The sequence below is a fragment of the Perognathus longimembris genome, chromosome 20 (assembly GCF_023159225.1).
Source record: "Perognathus longimembris pacificus isolate PPM17 chromosome 20, ASM2315922v1, whole genome shotgun sequence".
Taxonomy (NCBI): domain Eukaryota; kingdom Metazoa; phylum Chordata; class Mammalia; order Rodentia; family Heteromyidae; genus Perognathus; species Perognathus longimembris.
This window is the reverse complement of record NC_063180.1, coordinates 32154239-32178760: the sequence shown is the minus strand read 5'-3', so window position 1 is coordinate 32178760 and position 24522 is coordinate 32154239. Positions and strand designations below refer to the sequence as shown.

The window sequence follows — 24522 nt, the reverse complement described above, 5'->3', positions numbered from 1 at the left end:
TCCATGGCTGTGTACTAGAGCTCCACTGACATCAAAAGACACTCACGGCACCTCCCTGTGATGCTCCTGGGTCCCAGGTTCTCATGGGAACACTGGCTCTGATGGCTCCAAAGAAACTTCCCTGGGATGCCACTCATTCACCCCACCCTGTAATCATTCAGAGGAGACTCAATCCCAGGACATTCTCTACCTGGGCCCCAAAGCATCCATGGGGGGTGGGGAGGCGGGGAGGAGGACACGGGTGGCCTTTATTGGTGACCACTCTGTCCTCATGAATTTTCCTCCCTACTGAGGTTCACTGGCAATCCCCAAACCAACACCCAAGGACTTGCCCTGCCACGTGGGGCCGGTGCAGCGTAACACACACCTGAGTGGCCCTTACGTGGCCACTGCCAGCACAGACTACGCACCAGTAGCTCACGCCTATCATCCTAACTACTCAGGAGGCTGAGATCTGAGGATCACAGTTCAAAGCCAGCCTGGGCAGGAAAGTCCATGAGACTCTTTATCTCCAATGAACCACCAGAAAACTGGAAGTGGCTCTGTGGTTCCAAGTGGTAGAGCACTAGCCTTGAGCAAAAAAAAGCTCAGGGAGCCGGGTGCCAGTGGCTCTCCCCTGTCATCCTAGCTACTCAGGAGGCTGAGATCTGAGGATGGCGGTTCAAAGCCAAGCCAAGGCAGGAAAGTCTATAAGACTCTTATCTCCAATGAGCCATCAGAAAACCAGAAGTGGTGCTGTGGCTCCAAGTGGTAGAGTACTGGACTTGAGCTAAAGAGCTCAGGGGCAATGTCTAGGCCCAGAGTTCAAGCCCCCAACCAACAAAATAAGTAAATAAATAAATAACAAAAAAAGCTCTAGGCCCTGAGTTCAAGCCCATGACTGACCAAAAAAAAAAAAAAAAAAAATCCAGGTGTTGCTAGCTTACATCTGTAATCCCAGCTACTCAGGAAGCTGAGATTTGAGGGTCATGGTTCAAAACCAGCCCTGGCAGACAAATCTGAGACTCTTTTCTCCAATTAATCAGCAAAAAAGCCGGAAGTACAGCTGTAGCTCAAGTGATAGAGCACCAGCATTGAGAAAAAAAAAAAAAAGCTAAGGGACAGAGCCCAGGCCCTGCATTCAAGTTCCAATACCCAACAAACACCCAAAAAAAGTATACCTTTGGTATTTATCATGTGTCATGCCTTATTTCAGCTCTCAGGCCATCAGAAAGTATCCTCGTGGTCTGTTTAGGACCACGTCTTTCAGTTGGGGGCTTTTTGGGGGGAGGGGTAGTGACAGAGATTTTGTTCTTCAAGATGGCTGCCAGGCACAGCTCTGAAACATGGCCTCACAGTCTACAGCGTGGGACAGCCAAGATGGGCTACAGAGGGGCACACTGTGGGAGAAGCTTAGATGGGCTGCGAGTCACAGTGTGACTGGCCTCTGAGCCCAATGTCACGGAGACAGCAGCAAAGTGACAGACTGCTTAGCCGACGGGACTCTGTGAGCAGGGCCTTGCTGAACACCGAAGGTGCCTTTCCCCGAGGAACGATTCAGCGTTATCTAATCCATCATTCATTCACACAGTACAGAAGTGAACTCGCTTGGGTAACAAGAGCCACGCTTATAGTCAACCCAGGGGTGGCTGCCTCTGCCCAGATCCAACGGCACCCCCTTAGCCCTCCCTCCACATCATCCCTCAGTGGAGCTTGCACCCCGACAGGCTTTCCTTCTACCCACGCCCAAGACTGACCTGGAACAAGACCTTTTATTAGCCATAGCAGAAATGCCGAAGTGTTTTCTACATTGATTTCTACTACTGATCTGAAACACGTTATCTTTCTTCCTTGCCCAGGCCCTTGTCCAGAGCCCAAGTATTCTTCTTCTCGTCAATACTGAGCAGCTTCTGGAGGAGTCTCAAGGTTGAGAGGCAGATGATGGCCTAGTCCTGAGTCTAGCTCAGTTTCCCCCCCACCCCTTCCTCTGGCCTTGGAGAAATAGAAGCAGAGGCTGAGAGGACAGCCAAAGGCCCCTGGACTGCAGGATGATCCAGCGGCAAGCAGAAAGAATTCTGTGAGCTACAAAGTACATGGCCCAAGCACAGAGAGCCCAGCCCTGGGATGGGGAACGTGACCAGAATGAAACTCTATCCTGGCCCTATCCAGGACAGAAGGAGATGTGAAGAGAAGTCACGGGCAGGCAGCCTGGGGGACGGAGAGGGGGGACTCAACGGCCTCCCAGAGTCTCTGTGTTCCGGGCTTCAAGGTAAGGCTATAATAATCTAGCTCATGGCTTGGGTCCCTACCAGCTCTTGAGCAGTCCCTTGTGTCCCTGCTCGCCAGGGGCCTCCTCTGAAAACTGAGGGAAAGAAAGAGGTCACGCCTAGGGACACAGCAAGGGGAATGGATGGAGGATGGAGGGACAAGCCGCTGACTCCAGGAGCTGAGAAGGGATCATGTGGGACTCAGAGGAAACACAAGAAGGGGCTGCGACAAGCAGGAGGGGGGGGATGAGGAGGAGCTGAGGGGTGGCAAAAGTTCCTGGCAGCTGGATCGTGTTCCTATTCTCAAGGAGTCCATGCTCCAGGGCCCTGGAGGGACAGCTACAGGGATGTCCCCATCAAAGGTACAGGCTGCCCTGCCCTGCCTCCACTTCCCCTCCCACAGAGGCCCGCGGTCTGGACAGACTCGGGTTATAAGTCCTAACCGCTAGGCCAGGTCCACAGAGAGGACCGGCCGTGTCTACGTCTCCTGCCTCAGTGGGACACTGCTCCCCCTGTCCAGAGCTCCAGTGAGCCCCAGTGAACAAGGGAGGGAACTAGGTACAGATCTGTTTCCCTCCCTTCTCCGGGGACCCTGGCCTGACCACTGCCATGTCCCTTCCCCGGGGGCCCTGACGGCTGCCATCTCCCTTCCCCAGGGACCCTTACTACTCCCATCTGCCAGTCTCAGGTGGCCTCCAAATTCTGAGACGAAGGAAGGAGGGTTGAGAGAGGGGCAAGTTGACAGGTGACAGAACCCTAGCTAACTGGTCTGTGGCCACCACTCCCCGCCACACACACCCTCCCCGGAAGGGGCGGGACCCTGTGCGGGTACTCACACGTGTCTGGCTTGTGGCAGTTGTGGCCCTGGCGGAAGTACTGGGGGTTCTCGATGACGGGGAGGCGGGTCATGCCGATGACCACCGTGTCGGGCCCCGCGTCCAGGGAGGATGGGGTGGTGATGCCGTGGTTGATGTGGTGCAGCGGGCTGGCCGAGTCCTCCTCACCGCTGATGACGGCCACGGGACCTGCACACACCAGAAGACACAGGACCCCGGTGAGGTCATGTCTGGTCACTGCACGGCCCTGCCCACATTTCCCGGCTCCTCCCATTCCGCCCCCACCTGGCTCTGAATGCTGAATTCAGAGCACTTTACCCATCGCTTAACAACCAAGGAACCCACTGGAAAACAGAAGTGGATCACCACGGCATCAGTGTATCTCCACTTCCTTCTAAATCCAGCTAATTTTCAAAATCATTAGACTTCCTTGTTCTCTCTTGGCAGAGCTGGGGATTGAACTCAAGGCTTCACACTTGCCAGGCAGGCACTCTGGCCACGGAACCACATGTCCAGCCTCTTCTTCTTGCACTGGTCATTTCTCAGCTTTGTGCCTGGGCTGCAAACTGCTCCCCATATCTTGCTGGGGATGACAGGCGTGAGCCACCGTGCCCAGCCACACATTGGTGGAGATCAAGTCTTGTAAATTTTTATGCCACCCCCCAACTGACCTCACACCTCAGCTTTCCCCTCTCATGTCCCTTCCTCACTTACAGGTAGCCCAGCCCAGTGTGAGCCTCACCTAACCTGCACCAGGTCTCAAAAAAGGACAGTCACGAGGGGCCTGATGGCAGGCCGTCTACCGTCCCTCCCTTGAAAGCTCCTCGCTGCCCATCCCCAACACCTTAGAGACAGCATATGCCTATCGGCCCACCTCTGTCTATCCCCAAGAAACCCAGGGAGCGGGACCAATTCCCAGCACAACCTGAACAAAATCATGAATGCAGCCATCCCGGCAGGACAATGACTGCATCTGGTGCCAAGATTTCCCCACAGAGATGGAGAAAACTCCCATAGAGAGAATTAGCCACGGCTGTCGGTGGCTCTGTACAAGCATCGCTGTCGACGGCCGCTTCACCAGGCACGGGGTCCCCAGACAAAGCGCCTGCTGCGCTTCAGGTCTGCGGCTCAAACGAGATTTCTACTGTAGAAATCCATTCCATCTTGCTGAAGTTTATGGAGAGAATATTTCCCATTGAACAGCGAGGCGGAGCACCAATGAGGCAGAACTAAGTGGAAAGACGCACATGCACGCCGAGGACCCTGAATTCCACTCCGTCAGCACCGACAGGCTTATTCCAATCCATGACAAATGGCTGGCTGTTTATAGACCGTGTGCGAAAGTAGCAATAGTGGCTGGCCAAATGCTCATGATAATCACCTGTTTTCCATTCTGGAAAAAAACACCTCATAAACTTCCCGAAGAACCTCACAGTGACCTCCAGTGAAATAAGGAAAACTAAGGGGCAGTCTCCATCCTCTGGCCCACCCCGGTCTGAGCTGGGAGCTGGTGGCTCTTGCCTGTTATCCTCGCTACTCAGGAGGCTGAGATCTGAGGATCTCAGTTGGAAGCCAGCCCATGGCAGCGAAGTCCATGATCTCTAATTAATCACAAAAAGAGGAAAGTGGAGCTGTGGCTCACGTGGTAGAGCATGTGGTAGAGCAGCCTTGAGTGAAAAAGCTAAGGGACAGCATGCAGGTCCCATGTTTCACCCCTTAGAGCTGACATGAGAAAGAGAGAGAAAAAAAAATGTGTACAATGAAGGAGGAAGTAAGATATCTCAATGACAGCAAGTCCAAGGAGGATGGTGGTGTTCTGTTCTCATCTCATCTGACACGCACCAGTACTGTCATTCTCACTCGATCCACAAGAAAACTCATCCTCAAATTAGTTTCATGAGTTTCCAACACAGCCAGCTGGGTACAGCGGCGCATGACTGTAATCCCAGCTATTTGGAAGCTTGAGATTAGAAGGACGGTGGTCGGAGGCCAGAGGGGGCAAAAAGTTCCCAAGGACCAATCTCAGCCAATGAGATCGAGGTTATGGTGGGGTGGGTGCCGCTCATCCTGTCTACTGAGGAAGTACAAATAGGAGGAAGATGATGGCCCAACACAATGTAAAAGTGAGACTCTATCTAAAAAAATAACCAGAGCAAAAAGGGCTGAGGATGTGGTTCAGGTGGCACAACACTTGACAAGCAAGCCCAAAGCCCTTACTTCAAAATTAAGAAGTACCAAATAAACAAGAACAACAACAAAAAAAAAAAACCACAAATCCACCAATCCATACATCACCCAACCAGGAAGTGAATGGCATCTGAAACCATCTTTGTTCATCTCTATCTCCAAAGATTTTCCTCTTCCCATCTCTCCACGCATTTTCTCAACAAACGTAGCTGATGCTGTTTTGATGCATCAAGCAGAGTATGAATCCAGGGGCCTGGCCCAAACCAAGAACACAAGACATCCAACCCAATCCATCAAAGGTCGGGTTACTAACTATCCTCCACAGCAGGCCAGCCCCTGGGACAAGGCTGTGGGAAGTCAGCGTTTGAAGCTGAATTATAAAATCCTAAGGCCAGAACCATCCATTTCAATACTCCTTTTCCTGGTCCTTCTATTTCCTCCCAAAGAGAAGTTGGGAAGGCAATCTCATCTCCCACCTTCTTTTTAGTGTGTGTGTGTGTGTGGTGGGGGGGAGGCGCACTGTGATTATTGTGGCTGGCTCTGCCATTTTCAGTCCCCCTCCCCCCAAGGCACAAAGCACGCACTCTCTTCCTTCAGAGTGCAAGCGCAAGTGCAAGTGCAGAAGCAAGGACGCATCTCTTCTGCGCAGATTCCCCCACTTCCTGTGTGGTCCCTTCAGAAACCACGAGGCAGAGCCCAGCCGCACACGCCAAGTCCCTGGGTGGGGCCGGCACGGAGCAGGAGACCCCAGCCACCGTGCCAGCCAGGTACAGGTGCCACGAAGGGATTCGCAGCATGGCTGCTGGTCCGTCACAGCGCCATGGTCCACTGCCCCTGGAATTCTCTCATTTAAACAGCTCGCCTGCTTGGCCCCCATCTGCACCGAATCTCTACGAAAACATTCACACCCAAAAGCAAAGTAGAATTCCCCACACTGCAATCCGTCCTTGGGTCCCTCCTCCTCACTCAGCCTACAGCGGAGCTCCGGTTGCCATTTCCCCCAGCAGGCGGGCCGTGACCATCGAAGACACATACGTGACTGGGGAGGTTAAGAAAAACAAAGCTGGAAGGGTCTCGTGCTTTCGCAGTTGGTGGTGGTGGCTTTTTAACGTGTCAGAGGGAAGCAAACACGCCAACCTTTGGATTAAGAAGATGAGTTTTTAAAAACCTCAACCTTTTCCTGCTGATTAAAAAAAAAAAAAATCAAACACTGACACGTCCCCCCCGTGGGCGAGAGCGGGAGCGGCGCGCGCCGACAAATCTGGGAGCGGGAACTCATAAAAGGGAGTCAGGGAAAGCACAACAAACACAATTAAAAACTCCAGCCCTGCGCAGAGAGGGATCCCATTCGCCGTCTCATAAAAACAGCCCGGTCCTCAGAGGCAAAACCAAAGAAAATCAATTTCTTAATTTTTATTGGCAGAGGTGGGACAGTGGCCAAGTGAAGGCGGGCTATGCCCGAGTGTATTTCTGGGGACGAGTCTTCGCCGACCGTTGCTGGCTAGGCTCTGGCTGCCCCAGGGTGACCTCTGTCTGGGGCAGGTCCTGCCGGGTTGCTGGACTAGGCATGCGCCCCTCGCTCCTCAGCCCCTCTCCCTGCATTACTTCCCACCAGATAAGATGAATTCTCTCCGGCTGGAATTCCCTCCTAGAGCTCTTCCTTGTTCCTTGTTTGCTTTGTTTTGTTTTTGATTTGGTGGGCCATAGGGCTTGAACTTGGGGCCTGGGCGCTCTCCCTGAGCTCTTTCACTCAAGGCGAGCGCTCTGCCACTTTGAGCCACAGCACCACTTCTGGTTTTCTGGTGGTTTATTGGAGATAAGGGTCTCCTGGACTTTCCCGCCCAGGCTGGCTTGGAACAGTGATCCTCAGCACTCGGCCTCCTGTGGAGCGAGGGTTACACCCATGAGCCACCTGCACTGGGCTCCTTCTAGAATTCTCATGGGAACCAAAGGCATTATAATTAGTTCATGACCCAATGCGCTCGCTCGTGGCCTGGAGCCTGGGTGGCGAGAAGCAAGGACACCATGCTGGGGGCGGGCGTGTCAGGAAAGGAGCGGGAGGACACCTCCCCGACTGCCCTTCATCACCACATAACCCTTGGGGGGGGGGGGTTAATCCTGCCATCCCTTGTGAGGTAGCAGAGGAAACCGGAGGTTTTGTCATTTGCCCAAAGTCATACGGTCAGTCGACAGTAAAGAAAAAAACACCACTCATGTCTATTGACTCCCACGTCTGGGCTTATAGCTACCACCCGGGACTACGCTTATCATAACTGACAATGGGTCCATTAGAATGGGATTGCGGGTCAGTCATGGTTCTTTCCCACACCAGTGGAGCTTTTGGGGTGTCATTAGGGATCAAACCCAAGGCCTTGCACAGGCGAGGCAGGTGCCATATTACTGAGGTACGCTGGGCGCCAGTCCCTATTCCCTTGAGGTTCACTCTTAGAGGCCACTGGCGTCACTTAGCCGAGAAACCCATGACATTGCCAGGGAATTTCAGACCTGCAAACGGCCGCACAGGGTTGGCGCTGCTGGTGGCACCCAGAATGTGGGGAAATGCTGGCATCCTGGACAGGCAACCATCGCCCCCACCCCCCGCCTTCCCCAAAGAGTCCACGTGTGGAGGGTGCTTCAGAACATTCCAGGCATCGACCGGAAGTCATCGCTCCCTCCCGACTATGCACCCAAGATGACTACAAACGCACGACGCGGGCGTTCATTTGTCTAATGCAATGAGATCGCAGCTCACAGTTCAACACCTATCAATTCAGCTGCCACCATCCCACAAGATCTCCCCTACGTGCGGATTGAGTTCAGCCATCCACTGACAGACAACCACGGAGGTGACTCCCCCTGAAGATCTGTCCCCAGCTCCATCCACCCCACAACTTCTACGTATTTCACAGAATGCCAGGTGAGAGAGCATCACAAATGGCCACTTGCAGAAGCTTCTTTCTCCAGAGTGATGGCCTTAACAAACAAACAAAAAAAAAAAAACAACTCTTACTCACAGAGGCTCAGTCGGAGAAGTTGAGTAGCCCTCACGAATCGCGATGTCAGGTGCAGGACCCTGAGCTATGAACTAGAGAAGAGGAGGAAAGAGACACGCAACCCTCAGCGTGAAGAGCCCTGGGTCCATAGCACCTGATGCACCAAGAGGCCAACAAGAGAGGGCACACGTGTTGAGGACTAAGCTACTCATGCACCTGGGTAGATGAAGCAGTACCTGACAGACAGCCCAATGGGAGGAGAGTGAGGAAAACAGCCCAAGGCACATCCCTAGACCCACCAAGAACTCCAGGCCTAAGTTCCACTTGCCTACATCTTCATCCCGGCCACACAGCGCCTGCCCCATCTCGAGGCTCTCTCTGTGTGGCCCACCACCTCTAGATTCTGGGCCTATCTTCACTTCTTCATGGGCTGTCACCTTCAAGTAACCTTGAGCCTTGGCAGCTGCCTCCTCTCCCCACACACCTGGACAGTGGTTGGGCCTGGGCCCAGGCAGCCTCTATTAATCCCTTGGCCTGTTCGTCCCTTTCACAGCCAAGCCGTAAAGATGATATAAGCTTTTGCATCCGAACAGCTCTGCAGCGGGGATGGCAAGGGTGCAGAGGGGCGATTGATTTCCAGCATGTGCAGGTATAAATATAACGCTGGCATCGGTGGAAATAGCACCCTCTCCGCGCGGCAATCTCTTCTCCCAGAACGCACACGCTACATGCCCGAGTACCTGCTCCGGTTTACACAGCAGCCCTCAGCCCCCCCTTACTGGACAGGCCAGTGCCTGGGGTGCCTTATGTGCTCCAGGAAACGCCTTTAGTCACCCAGGACACGTGCTCATCCGCCAGGAAACCCGAGTATACTTGTTCACATCTCTGCTTCTGAGCAAGAAGGCGTACGAAGTCACCCGTGAACTAACAGCTGTCCATTCAGGTTCACAGGTTTGCAGACACACTGATCTGTGTTTATTTCACAGTTCCGTTGCTTCCTTCATCTCTCCAGACAAAGCACACATCCACGGATGGTGGTGGTGTCCCTGTTTGGGTGTAATGTCTTCAGATCATGCCCCCAGTGGATGTTTGAAACCGCAACAGGTTCAGTACTCGGTACATAAACGCTCCAGCACCACGGTCAGCTGATAACTCAGGTGGCTACTAAGTGACCAACAGGTGCGTGCTATACACAATACAAATACACTGGACAACAGGCTAATTCATATCCCTGGGAGGATGGAGTGAGAAGGTATGAGGTTTCATGGTGATGCTGACTGAGTACCGCATATAAATTAAAAACCTATGATTTCCTGGACAGGGTGGTGCAAGCCTGTGATCCCAACATTCAAGAAGCAGACCATCAGGTCCTGGTCCAGCCTGAAAATACATACGAGACTCTGTCCCGATAAGCCAAAAATAAAATAAATGAAATTTATTGATGATTATGTCTGGGCTCTTCCATTTAGTATTTTCCGATCTCAGTTGAGACCACAGGAATCAAAAGTACAAACCACAGGAGACTACTGTACTTCGGGGGGGGGGGGGGATGAGATGGGTGTATAAATTAACTGTGCCCCGAAGTAAAAAACCCAAAGATGTAAGCATCTACTCTGATCCTGCATATTCTTCTTCGACATTGTGACTCCTCGGCAATCATTTTTATGGTATTATTCTTGCAATGATTTCCAGATAGGTAATTGTATGAAACCAGGCGATGTGTTGGTTTAATAAAGAAAAATAAAACCTTCTCTTCCTCGCGGGCATCTCCTGTTGAAAGCCTGTCTCCTGGTGCGTCATTAAGCTAAAGGCATTCAGAGAAGTAAGTAGCCCTTCTCCTAAAAGGGTAGTGACCACGCATCCTGATCTGCCCAGTCCTTGCTCTCCCCGAATAATTCATCACGGTGCTCCCTTAGGTTTGATGATACGGCAATAAAAAGCAACACAGGCCTTTCTTTCTATGTGCCGGAGGCAGAGTGGAGAGAATCCATCCCGGGTACGTCCACTCAACTGCTGTTTTGGACTCCGGACAGGAGAGGGCAGTGTCACAAGCAAACCAGTGAACCACACTAGCCAACGTGCTTCCATTCGAACCTGCTAAAGCTCTTTTGAAGGTGTCTGTGGAATGTGTGGAACCTTCAGAATATCCACGTAGGACAGTGTCCTCCTTGTGAAATCAATAACTATCACTTGATGATGATGATGATGACGCAGCCATTGATTTTCCCATTTCCCTCTCCCTCCTCCCTCCGTTCTCATCTCCCTCCCCTTTTCCTCCGGGTACAGGTCAATCAATCTCAGGCCATCTTGATCTACTTGGAAAGTTTAACTGCCGTGAAGCTAAACCACTTGTCCTCTGGCTCCAATCTCTTAGTGAAATTAGTGCCAATGGAAGTGTCAGTATCAATTTCATAATGTTATTGGATGAAGGCAAGGCTGGGCCAAGTCCTATATTCCTGACGGGCTATCAAAGTGATGAGGATTATGGGTAAGGAGACAGACAGCTCTGACAGGAGAGGCAAAGGCTCAGGATCAATTAGACTGACAAGACTATCTTCAAGCTGCATCACTTCACGCTGACACCGGTGGGTTCCCAGTAGAGAATTGGGATGTGGGATACAGGTTTATTCTGGTGTCTCTGGGGGTAACTGGAGAGCCTGGGGCTAGAGAAGCAGCCCATGGCCCTACACCTGCCCCCGAAGGATCTGAACAAAAGCCTTCAATGCAACAGAAGGATTTTGCTTTCACGATGAGGGGGAAAAAAAAATCTGACTACCTGCCCCCTCCTCTCCTTTCTCCTTCTTGTTCCTGACTTCCAAAGAAAATGTCAAGATAAAATGTAGACTACATATTTAAATTTAATTCCTTTGCAGAGTCAAGGGAAGGCTGAGGATTATTAAAATGGAAATCAAGATCTTGTAAAAAGTCATGCCATCCTAGCAGGCAAAGAGATTTATCATGGGAGGCAAGAGCAACAGATGAATGCATGTCACAGGGGCCCTGAGTTCTAATCCAGGCTCGTGTCCCCGGCATTGCTCCAAATCCAAGCATGTGCAATCATGAACCCAGTTGCTTTATCTGTCTGGGGCTCTCGATGCCTTGTGTAAGGTCAACAGTAACCTCACACCACCCCACAACTCCAAGGGAAGAAATGTCACTGGCGTCAAAGGCAACAGAAGGATCAGAGGAGGATTTTTTTTTTTTTTGGTAAGACCTGGTGAAGTGTGCAGAATTGTTGTTGTTGTAATTTTGTTCCTGCATATGATCAAAGATGCAAGGAAGCCACCGTGGGGCTCGGTATGCCGCACATGGTGAGACCAGAAAGAAAAACAAAAAGAAGCCAGCAGTCTGTGTCTCCCACTCAAATACTTCGCATGGGAGAGTCATGTTGACGATGCTTGAACTACTCTAGCGCGAGAGTCCATTTCCCCTGGTTCTCGTGAATTTACATTCCCAGGGCATCGAGCCCTGTGAGGTTATGGCCATTTAAGTATAGGTTTGCTTTATTGTTCTTTAATTGCTTAGTAATACTATTGGTTGGCATTGTATTTTTTTAAAAAAAACCAACTACCATGTATTGTTGGAATGCAGTTGAAAATTCCTGCTATTTGGACACGTCCACTTGGGAACAGGTGAGCGTGATGGGGTTAGCTAACGCCAGCACTCATTAGCTGCACGTCACACTGGCCTAAACATTTCAGCTACACAAAAAAAAAAAATGATCAATGGAAGCCAGCCGACCTGAGCTGGATAATGTCCAGCATGGCCAAAAGGCTGGCATCAACAGTACAGGGAACTGCTGACACCCCCAAACACACTGGGCACACTGGCCTCATATGCAAACACGTGAGTCAGGGGATTCCTCCCAAGGTGCCTTTAAATAGCATGCCTGCCGAGGGTGTTTTAAGACCAGGAGCCAATTGAAAGAGAGGTCAGGGGGAAAGACACTTAAAAGTAGGAAGAAGTTCCCACTAGCCAATGAGAGGTAAAAATAAAATGAATCAGAGATTTCATCTCTGGGATGGCCGGAGACAGATACTGGAAAGTGAAAGGATGCAGCAGCAGCGAGCGTGGCATTGTTCCAGTGCACACAGACCCAAATGGGATATTCTTTTTTGGTCAGTCGTGGAGCTTGAACTCAGGAACTAAGCTCTGTCTCTGAGCTCTTTCACCCAAGGCTAGCACTCTACCACTTTGAGCCATGGCGCCACTTCTGGTTTTCTGGTGGTTCGTTGGAGATAGGAGTCTCCATGGCCTTTCCTGCCCAAGCTGGCTTCAAAACAATGATCCTCAGATCTCAGCTTCCTAAGTAGCTAGGATGACAGGCGTGAGCCACCAGTGCCTGGTTCCTTTCTTTGTTCTTATCATGACTTCGAAGACACATGTGCTCGAGGCCACACAGGGAAAAACCGGGCTTCGTCACAAGAGGAACTTGTGGGTCCCCAGCGAGATACTTCTCAACGTGAACACACACTGCAATCCTTAAGCTAAGAAGCCGCATGTATTTTTGTTTTTAATGCTGGACTTTTAAGGGGCCTATGTATCATTTTCATCTTGCCCATGTGTGGGAAGTTCTGCCATGTATCTTTTCAAAGTTCAGCTAAGGGGTTGAGTGATCAATAGATAAAACACAAACCTACACAGACAAAAATAAACTAGATGGTAGAGAGAGTTGACCCCCAGCAATTTGTAAGTGCTGTCTAATTGAACCCTCTCCACCTCGAAATGGTCATTTCTACTTTATAGACAACGAAATAGACGCTCAGAACTATTTCATTAACCTGCACACTAACCCTCAGCTAATAAATGGTAAGGCTGGAGTTGCAACACAAAACCATCTCCCTCTGAAGCCTGTACTTATCCAATCACTGACTCTGTTCCATGCACTAGCATTTAAAAAGAAACTGAAAGAAAAAAAATATGAAGAGAGAGCACATTTGAAAGTTCCCACCTGTGGACTTTCCATCCAATTCACACTGATTTTACTGAGATGTTGCTAACTCCCAAACACGTACAACATAGGCTTGACCCTCAACTCCTACTATTCGTTGAGTAACACATCTCATTTGCCGGTCCCAGTGTACACCTGATCACAGCTTGGGTCTAGTCCAGAACGTTCCCTCCCTCCCTCCCTGTGGCCCATGTCTGCATGTGTGCACTCCAACACTGGTTCTGTTCCTCCCCCTCCCATCTTCCTGGAACTTCCTCCCCCTACTCCCTTGTGAAATCCCCGCAACGCTTTTGAAGACTAAGCATTCCTTGTCACTTCTATCATCTCTTTCTACTCATTCTCTTTTATTTTTTTTCCTCTGCTTCAATGAGAAGGCGCTTGTTCTGACTCCTGTTATTCCTCAAGGCTCGGAAAAGTGCTCGCCACAGTCAACGCGATGTGCGAATCCTAAGGCGTCCTCATGCTCCTACCGGCCAAGCCGCTTGACCTCTTCAAGTACTTCCTTTCTCATTTGTAAATAGGGTTAGGAGCAGGGAGAGCTTCTTCAACGATTTCATTAGGGATAAATAAAATATTTATGGAAAACACTTGGTGGGGCCTAAATGCTCGGTGCATGCGAACTAATAATAGGCCTAATAAAGTGAAAGAGAAGAGCAGTTAGCTAGCCCAAGATTTCTGCTGTTGATACGCTTAACCCCTGCACAGCTGACCGATTTAAAGGACGGCTTCTCAAGGTCAACATGGCCACTGATGATGCCATTCTTATTTGCACGGTGAGGGGAGGTGGGAGGGAATCGGAGTGAGCCAGTGTTTCACATCTCTGACCAGAGAAAGCGGAGTTAATGAGGCAAATGATAACTAGATTTTGCTCAAGCTAGGGAAGAGGACTGTAACAGATGCATTAGCTAATTCTTCTTGGCTTTCATCAACGTTGGTCCCATTTTCTTCTACCTGGGTATTCAGTAGGAGCTCAATAAATGCTGAAGGATAACAACTGACTATTCTAGCTGGACATCACTCCCTGATCCTCACAAATAAGGGAGAGGTGCAGGGTACATCTCTTATCCTGGAGAAAGGAAGTTGGAGACTCTGGCCAAGGTGAAAACAGGACACTGTGGCTCAGGGGTAAGGAGACTTGTCTAAGCACATGCAGACAGAAGATCAGCTATTAATGTTATTATTCAGTGGGCAGCGAGGCCAATTTGAACCCACATCTGCAAAGATGATCTTCTATTTTTTTCCATCAGGCATGCCAGAGCCATAATCCCAGTAAATTAAATCCAAGGGTGTCTTTTCAAAGAGACACCAAGACTTCCGTCAGAGCTGCAGAGGCTGCAGAAGTGGGGGGAGCTGCCACTGCCAAAATGAGTCTTCTCATCAGGCGCCAGGGGCTTACACCCGTAACCCTAGCTACTCAGGAGGCTGAGATCTGAGGATCACGGTTCAGAGCCAGCCTGGGCAGAAAAGTCCCCATGAGACTCTTATCTCCAATGGATAACTCAAACACCAGAAGTGGAACTGTGTCTCACAGTGGCAGAGTGCTACCTTTGAGCAAAAATGAGCTCAGGGACAGAGCCTAGGCCCTGAGTTCAAGCCCCATAACCGACAGGAAAGAAAAAAGTCTCTCCCCAAAGCTCTACACTGTATGATTCTGTAAGGCTCAACGTGATTAATGTTGATTGTAATCATGAGGAATTGATACATTTATTATTGTAAGAGTGGGCTAAAAATGGCTTATGCTAATCAATCAATGAAGAATAAGAGGATAGTAGAAAAAAAAATAGTTGTGGGGAGGAGGCTATATGGGCAGAACCTGCTAGCAGATGCACCACCCAGGGAGTGTTTGTCCATCGAGTAGGGTGTCAAACTCTTTACGTATTGTAGAAATAAGGACATGAAGATTTAGAAAGGTTTGGGAGCTAGATGACGGTGGCCAAGGCCTAAGCCAGAGGATCACAGTTTAAAGTCAGCCCAGCTGCTCCGTTATTATTGAATGCCTCGCTTACTACAGACAGTCACTGTGTCATGGCGAGGAAACTCAGCATCTCCCTGCTAAGATTCTGAGAACGTGCAATGTTTAAATGAAGAAACCCCCAGTGAGTGCTGAGCACAGTGTGCGCCACATGGTAGAGGCTGTGATTCATCCAACCGTTGACAACTGGAATTCCAGGTCCTGTGGCAATTTGCCGTGGGGCTGCTTCCCTGAGACCGAGGCACGGGCTGTTGGTGACGGAAGGCCCCAGGAAGCTGACGGATGGAGGTCTACGGCTCTCCTGTGCCAGGGGACAAAAGAACGCGCCATGCTGCAGGCCAGAGCGGGAAGTGAGGCCGACAGTCCACATGTGGGAATACTGCTGGCCCCATCCACCAAGGCTGAGGCCAGTAAGAGCCCAGGCCCTTCTGGGCAAACAGAAGTGAGAATAATAAAACCTGTCACATTTGTTTGTAACTGCAAGTTAGGGTGTCTGTCTATCTATCTGTCTCTCTATCCACCCCTATACTATAATACACACACATACAAACCCACACACATAATTAAATTATTTAACTTAAATAATAACATCCATAGCTACCATTTCTTGAGAACTCATAGAAGCTAGACATGGCATTCTATTTGCTGACCCAGCTTGGTGAATTGTTCTGACTGCCTGCTGCCTGTCATCTCCTCCCACACCCCCACTGGCCCCATTCCAGCCATCTGGCCCTATACCTCAGCATGCACCCCACCTTGTCTTGCAGGGGCGATGGGGCCTTAGGTGCCCGACCAGGTGCAGGCTTCTTAAGAGCAGCAACATTTGAGAGTCGTGCCCATGCAAAACAAGCAATACATCCAGGGCATCCGATACAATCGGAATGGATGAGTGAGTAGGAGGGAGCAACACAGAGCACGCCGCCCCCCCCCCCCCCCCGTATTGTACTTCCAGAGTTTCTGGTAGGCAACCCGTGTTCCAGTCCCACGGCTCAGTTCCCTCCTGTGTCAATAGGACACTGCTCCTACCGCCTTTGAAAAACACTAATGATAGCAACAGCAGCAGTAAACGCGGGGGAAATGTTTTCGACATCACAAGCGTTGTGATCTCCCTGTTCATATCCCTCTCCCCACCCCAGCCAGTTCTTACAACTCTACACAGTGGGTGCCATTAGACCACAATTTTACACAAGAGGAGACGGAGACTTGGAGAGGCGCCAGCCTTTCTTTCCCCAGTGTGACGCAAGTGGACAGAGCTGGGTCTCCATCCCTCTGTGTCTCACTTCAGGGCCCAAACACTTCCCTGCACTCGGCAAAGCCACCAGCTGGCCAAGTGCCAGGAAGAGGAGGCTTGTCCCAGGGTGCCGTGCGCGCCAGTGAGCTCGGATTCTGGCTATGAATGTGAGCCCCGTGGTAGAAACCCAAGGATTTGGCTTTCTGTAGAGGAACTCGAAGCTCCTTGCCAACCATCCCTGTGCAGCCCTCCCTCCTCTCTATAGGAAAGAGATTAAAAGAGATCTGCACCACTTAAAACATTAAAGGGGGAGGAGTAGACAGATGGGGACGTGTGGCGTCTTAGGGACGGTATCCAATCGGTGCAGCTGGGGAATTAGGGGCTGACCTAAAAAAAAAATAAAATAAAATAAAAGCATTTCCCGATTTGGGGACTAGGCTCACGCTCAAAAATGCTAAAATTTTGTAAGAATAACCCAGTTGCCAATCTTCCTGGAAATACAAAGTATATTAATTATAACCATACAATAGTGCTGGAAAACAGCATCAGCAACATCAACATCACGATTTTCACCATCACAGACAGCATCTCCTGAGATGTGCAAGGCACTTTATGACGCAAGTGTTTCCACCCCTCTCTCGCTCATTCTCCTCTCTTCCCCTGCCCCCACACTCCCACCCTGTACCCTCTGAATGGATCAGACAAGGCTATGGAAAAACTAAGACTAGGGGCATTTCCCTAACTATGTGATCAACTTAAGAAGTCAGGACTCCTTGCAACCCGGTGCAGAGGGACGCAGTCAGAAGCCATCCTGCAAACTGGCCCAGAGGAGAGGGAGAGGGAGACAGTTAAACAGGGCAGCCATGGGCTTGGTAACTACAAAGCCAGCATTTTTCCTTTGGGCTTAGAGTTCGGGCGGCCTTGAGAAAGAAAAGAGCTCTCAGCAAAAAGGGCCCCGGTGTGGCAGAATGGAATCGGATGTAGGTAAAGACATACAGTTTGGTGCACAGCTGGAAGAAAAGGAGGCAGTTGAGAAAATAATAAATGCACAAAACAAAAGAGAAGTGGCTGCCTCTGGATTCTGCCCGTGAGCACTTCCTAGAACTTATGATGACTTAAAAAAAAAATCAGTTATGGCACAGGGGGATCACTGGAAACACACGGTCTGTATTACTTGTTTGTTTGTTTGCTGGAGCCCATCCTGGGGCTTGAACTCAGGGCCTAGCTAGATACTGTCGCTTAGCTTCTTCATTCAAGGCTAGCACACTCTACCACTTGAGCCACAGCTCCACTTCTTGGTAGTGGTAGTTCAATGGAGATAAAGAGTCTCACAGACTTTCCTGCCTAGGCTGACTTGGAACCACAATCTGTAGCTCTCAGCCTCCTGAGTAGCTAGGATGACAGGCCTGAGCCAGGAACACCTGGCTCAAAGACATGTATTGTTACTGCAGAAACCAATCACTGAAGAGAGAGCTGGGGAGGTGTGTGTAGAAAATAGGAAGAGAGCAAAATTTATGTCTTTTTATAGTCGATGATTCATACAGAGTGATGGGTTTTAAATATTAATAATAAGTAAATTTTTAGGGCATAGGTTGGAGATGAAGGGAGACGCTCATATTTCTCTATTTCTCTGCTCACGGTCCAAATTTAGAAAATTAAATACAGTAAATATTCTACCTACAGTTGGCAATCCCTACCTAGTTTATTATCTGCCTCAGGGGCCTTCATTCCACTTCAGAACCAATAGATTGCTTCAATCTGACACTGAGATCATGATTTGGAGCTGGGGAGAAACTTGTTTCAAAGACTAAAATATCTCCCAGGAATGTCAAGTGTGACAAGGAGACTGTGTACTCGCAGAAACGGGCGGCCCCTTTCCCTCCTTCCCTCCTTCCCCGGCACCCACGCGGTTTGAGCATCTCTGACTCCCTCCCAGGAGGGAGGGCAGAGCGGGTCACGGCTGATGGTCACCTGGACCTGTTCAACGGCCTTGTTCACGTGGTTTCAGAGGAGAAAGCAGCACGGGGCAACTGGACGCCCAGTGCTCTCGAGGGAGAAGGCCGGGCCTCTTCTGTCTCCCTCTTCCTCCTATACTTCTATGCTTGGAACACCCTGTGGCCAGCACGCGGGCTGGCATGCCCCTGGCGTCATGAATCACTCACTGAAAAGGGAGAGGAAGGGCCAGGGACGGGGAGCGGAGCAGATGCTCAGACCCCAGCAGCCACAGGGCAGCGAGGCCTGCTCGCCCTGGGGAGATCTCACAAGGCTCTCCAAGCCCGTCCTTCTGCAAGTGGGAGGCGAGAGCAGATGGCAGGAAGCACAGCCTGAGGCCTTGGACTTTGGCAGGGTTGGGAGAGGGATTACAGGGACTCGGGTAGCCGTGGCCAGAGAGGAGAGGGCCCTGCAGAGCAGAGGGGCACAGGGACTCTGGCAGCAGACAGAATCTCCATGCACGAAGCTGAGCTGCCCTGTTTAATGTCTCCCTCTGTTCTTTCTGGTCTTGTTCTTTTCCTTCCTTGCTCCTTTCCTTCCTTCCTTCCTTCCCTCCCTCCCTTTCTTCCTCCCTCTCTCCTTCCTTCTCCCTTCCTCTCTTTCTTTCTTTCTGTTGATGCCGGTATTAGGGCTTGAACTTGGGGCCTGCGTGCTGTCCCTTTGCATTTTTGCTCAAGGCTAGAGCTTTACTACTTGAGCCTCAGCTCCACTTCTGACTTTCAGCTGGCTAAACTGGAATTAAGAGTCCTCCAGACTCTCCTGCCCAGGCTGTCTTCGAACCATCCTCAGAACTCAGCCTCCTAAGTAACTAGGATGACAGGCATGAGCCACCAGTGCCCAGCTCTCTCTCCTATGTTCTTTACTTAGCTGATTGCGATAATATGGCAGCTGAATTCGGATGGTTGTCAGATGGTTAAATAAATTAATATATGAAAAGTGTCCAATATTTATGATGTTATTATCCTCCGTGGAACTGAATACTTTTCCTCCACAGGTCATCTAGTGAAAGTCAAGTTCGGTCAAACATGTAAAATCCTGCCTTTGAGCCTCTTGCCTTTCTAGAAAGATCCCTAGCATGTCTATTTCTCATCTCCAAAGGCTCCATCAAAGCAGCCATGGACCTTGACCCTCCACTGTTCCCCAAGAACAGGAGTCTCCAGGCTGCCCAGCCGCCATCTTGGACATGGCTCTTTCAAACTCTCATCATCCTCCCAACCTGACCCAAGTCCACAAGGTGAAGAGAGGACCGGAGCAAGGTCATGTTCAGGAGAGCAAGTCAACAGCCACGTAAGATCCTACAGATCCCAACGCTGCTGCTGAAGGCAACATGCTGAACATAACGTCAAGAAGCCCCCCCGGTGGGGCTGGGGATATAGCCTAGTGGCAAGAGTGCCTGCCTTGGATACATGAGGCCCTAGGTTCGGTTCCCCAGCACCACATATACAGAAAACGGCCAGAAGTGGCGCTGTGGCTCAAGTGGCAGAGTGCTAGCCTTGAGCGGGAAGAAGCCAGGGACAGTGCTCAGGCCCTGAGTCCAAGGCCCAGGACTGGCCAAAAAAAAAAAAAAAAAAAAAAAAAAAAAAAAGAAGCCCCCCCGGCCTTCCCCCCCCCCCCCGCACTTCGCTGCCCTCTTTCAGCAGACAGGAGTGAGGGGCTCGGCCTCCCTCTCAGTACTGGTCAAGAGCAGCAAGAAACAGCGAAGCCTGCAGAAGGCATGTCGCTCGCTGGTGCTCTCCCTCTCTCCCTCCCCCATCCCTCCCTCTCTCGCTCTCCTGCTCACACTCACGCGCCACTCTGTCTGAGGCCTTTTGCAGGTCTCCCAGAAAAGAGAGAATATTCTAGCAGACATAAGGTCAGGAGGGCAGCGGAGGGGCCCGGGCCACTCCAAGAATGTGACGAGAGCCCCATACCACCTGCATAAGTAAGCTTGGAATAAATTAGAGAGAGCTATTCACTTAAATGGATCCCGCCGTCCCTCCGGTGCCAGTTCATCTGTAATTCAGATAAATCAGGCATGACTCTGCTGGGAGGTGAGCGTCCAGAATGCGTGAGGACGGCATCCCGTGAGCAGGGCAGCTCGCTTGGTGAGCAACGCCACACAGCCTGGGTTCACCGCGTGACGGCCCCTCTCTACCATCTGTAAAGCCCTCGTTACAGGCAGTCATCTGGGACAACGTGCACTCTCATCCCAGACCTGTGTGAGCATTCTCCTCACACACACACCACCCGGGCACACGCACCCCCACATTCCACCGTGTGCTCCGTTCCCATGATGCATCTGTGTCTCCCGGCAAGCACTTCAGGGCCTCTCACCCAAACGCGAGCTCGGCCTCAACCAGGAGACACAAGCCAAGCTCTGCACAAGAGACCGCCCAGCGAGAGGACCCCCACGGGCCACAGTGATGTCGGAAAGGCCTGCTGGCTAGAATGTGTTACCAAAGGTTTCTTAGGCCTAGCCGTGCTCAGCAAAACTTACGGCGCTCAGAACCCCAACTGGCCTGGTCAGCTCTCAGGCTCACACGGAGGTGTAAATGAAATGGGGAAGTGAAGAGAAGGCTGAGCCACTTACCTGATGCACACAGGGACACCGGCCAAGATCACACATCGCCCCCCAGGACTCAGTGGCAAAGCCAACGGCCCCGGGTCCTTGTCCTTCCTGAGCTGCCCAGTGAGTGGGAAGCTCAGGCCCTGCATGCAGAGCAAACTGTAGGGCCAGGCAAAGTGAAAACACGGAGCCCAAGTCAAATGCTACCATGATCACCCGGAGAGGATGAACAACGGCAAGTCCAAGTCCAAGGAGATGCTTTTCACTCTCGACCGTCTGTCTGCCTTCAGCCTCTTCAAACTCATCAGCAAGACACCCCCACCGTGCAGACGCAGTTACTTTTGTACCTTACTATTTAGACCAAGCAAATGTGTCTCTTCTACTGAGATGAATCGCTTCCATTTCCTTCTTGTAACTTTTTTATAAAATCATCGTTGATTAAGGGGAGGGGATGGGGGTGGAAGAAAGTTGTTTTTAATTTGTTCACCCACTTGCATTTTTTCATACACCTGTATTGATTTTTACGTTGAAATATCTCTCTTTGTATTTCAAAGGCAGACACCTCCACCCCCACCCCCACCCCCACCCACGGCGTCGTGATGGGTGGCTTCCAAACCTGGCAACAGGTAGTGGCTCGCCTGCCAAGTAAAGGGAGCTGGTCTCTTTCCTCCACTAATAATAAAAAAAAAAAATCAATAAGTCATTAGAGATGCCTTTAACGAAGATTAAATAAATGAATGGATTTAGCTTCCACGTGGCCATGGGGTTTATGCGTAAAATAAGAAAGAGGTACACTCAGATGTAAATGCTGGACATGCAGAGTGATTCCTGCCAGGTCCTATTGGCTCCCACCACTGAAGGAACCTTCTACTGGATTCCCAGAGGTCAAAAGAGATGCAGAATGCTCGGGCCTCCATCCCCAAGGTACGGCGAGGGTTGGCCCATCGCCGCTCACCGAATCTTGTGCACAGGTCTACAGCAGGTCAGAACAGGTGGCTGATGAAGAAAAGCCCCCCAAGCAAAGCAGCAGTCCAAATCCATGGCCATGGTGTGTTGGAGAAGATGGACAGCCCACTCTCTGGGCTGGCTGGCAAGGATGGATGGCTGACTCCAGCTCCCCCACAGGACTCCGGGGATCGTCGAGCCAGCCCTCATACTTCCTGCTTCTTCACCGAAAATCTGGTGCCTGGCAGGGACGTGAACCCTGAGCCAGCGGGGACGTCAGCGACACCAGGCTGCTTTCCAGGGCTTCAGAAGCGAGTTCTGGAAGCCTCTCTTGGAGACAAGGGGTTTGGTGAAGAAGGAGACAATCTCTGCAGATGCTTGGAGCATGGCTCAGGGCCCAGCTCTGCCTCTTCCCTGGTGATGGGACCTCTGCTTCTTTCTTTTGTCATTGTCAAATGGAGGATGACAACAATATAGTCACCCCAAGATATCCGCAGGGGATCAAGCCCCGGATCCCAATGGATACAAAAATCTAAAGATGAGAAAAATCCCTGTAGAAAATGGTTATATGCAAATGTAGCATATAACCCCGGTGCAACCTGCTGCATAATTTCAATTAAATCATCTCCGGAAGACTTATAATTCCTAATACAATGTAAATGCTATGTAAATAGTTGTTAAACTGTATTGTTTAGGGAATAATGACAAGAAGAAAGTTTGCACATGTTCAGCGGAGACATCATGTTTTTCAGTAATATTTTCAGTCTGCGGTTGGTTGAACCCACTGAAAAGGAACCTGCTTATGCAAAGCGCAGACTCCAGCACAAGTCTTCCACAGTGGTGTGTTGTAAAAATGACAGTGGATAGGCCTTCCATATGTAAAGACTACATTTCCCAGCTGCCCTTGCAGCTAGGTATGCCACGTGACTCCATTTTAGCCAATAGGCTATAAGCACTGGTGTTAAGCAGGAGGTTGTTTAAGGAGGTTGTTGACCTATCTCTGCCCTCCCTCCTTCTGACTGGAGCTTCAGGATGAAAAGACACTGGGGATTACAGAACCATCAGACTCTCTCCAAGCTTCTTTTTCCCATCAAAGAAATAAATGTTGTTGTTTTTTAAATGCTGTTATTTGGAGATTTTCTGCTATTTCAAGCAAAACATAACTCTATCGTTCTTGTTTTTGTTAGAGAGGCGTGAAACACCCTTCCCTTGGCCTGCTGAGCATTTGGTTTCTCCCTGCAGGATTCCCAGTGCCATTGGACTCCTTGCACAAAAAGCCAAAGGTCCTCGTGCTCTACCAGTTCCAGCGTTCTAGGCAAAAACGTGTTTCCCCAGTTGAATCACTAAATTCAGCACCACCAGAAACCTCTTTTACTTGTCTGCTGTCAAGATTCCGTCAAGTGAAGCACTGAAAGGACTGCCTGTCTACCCAAGCATGGTGATGCATGCCTATAATCCCAGCTACTTGGGAGTGGGGAGACAGGAGGATCACAGTCCAGGGACAGCTTGGGCAGAGCTTTGAAACCCTATCTCAAAACAAAGTAAAGCATTAAAGGACCAAGGACTGTAGCAGAGCACTTGCCTAGCAAGCCGGAGGCCCTGAGCTCAGACTCTAGCACTGCTAAAATACATAAATAAACAAATAAACAAAAAGTGCCTCGCATTCCCTGGTGTATATGCTAGTGATTTTCGTCATGATTCCGCACCCGCTCAGCTCATCCTTTGCTTCCCTGCCACCCACTCACGCACACACCACCATCAGACAGAGCTTGGTGGCTCTCTGAACAGTCTTATTCCCTCAAGTCTGCTTGAACACATTTCCAAATGTCTGGAAGTTTCTCCTACTAATTGACTCCGTATGTCCCTGAAGACTCAGCCCAGCTGCCACTTTCCCCAAGAGGCCTTTGGGAAAGCCACATTCTACCCCCCACCCCCTCATTGAGTTGCCTGATGTTTTCAGAGTCCTGGCTGGAAACTGTAGGAGTTCTTATGACTCTTGCTGGGACTTGCCTCCTGGTCAGCCTGTTCCCTCACAGAGACCATGGGCTCTCTGTGCATGGCAAGCATGTCCTTCATGTCTGCACTTGGGACTGAGCCCTGGCCTAGCCACTGGTGGTACCAATCACTAACAAGATACTTTTATTGTCTCTTGTAGCTACCATGTCTGGCACAGTACTGGTCTTATATGTGTCAGTGTTCAACGAATACTGAAGAATGGAAGGATGGAGGATGGATAAATGCATGAATGGATGGATGGATAAATGGATGGATAGATGGATGGATGATGGCTGGGTGGACTGATGGATGGATAATGGGTGGATAGATGGATAGATAAGATGGATAATGGACAGATCAATGGATGCTGTGTAGCTTTTTTCACTTCATTATACAACAGATTACACTGAACATTGCCACCTAGTTTCCTGAGGATTGAGAGAACTGAATCATAAATAAGAAAACTACTTATAGGCTGCAGATCCCTAAGTGTTAATATCTCAGCTTGCCTCTCTGCCAATCTCCAAAGTCTGGTACAGCCTCAGGCACCAGCCATATGCTAGGTATCAGGTGTCTATGCTGAATCAAGGAGCAATGAAAACTAAGTGCCTGTGACCACCCCTGCGATG

At 50.3% G+C, this 24522-nt stretch overlaps 1 protein-coding gene across 4 annotated transcripts in view; it reads right to left on the bottom strand.

Annotated features, from left to right (window-relative positions):
- Ntrk3 (neurotrophic receptor tyrosine kinase 3) overlaps positions 1-24522 on the bottom strand; it is a 235323-nt gene that overhangs the window by 95906 nt on the left and 114895 nt on the right. For all 4 annotated transcript variants that reach the window (XM_048329451.1, XM_048329452.1, XM_048329453.1 and 1 more), the window contains exon 12: positions 3083-3271. In XM_048329451.1, the coding sequence (XP_048185408.1) occupies positions 3083-3271 (189 nt within the window). The remainder of the gene's footprint in view (positions 1-3082; positions 3272-24522) is intronic.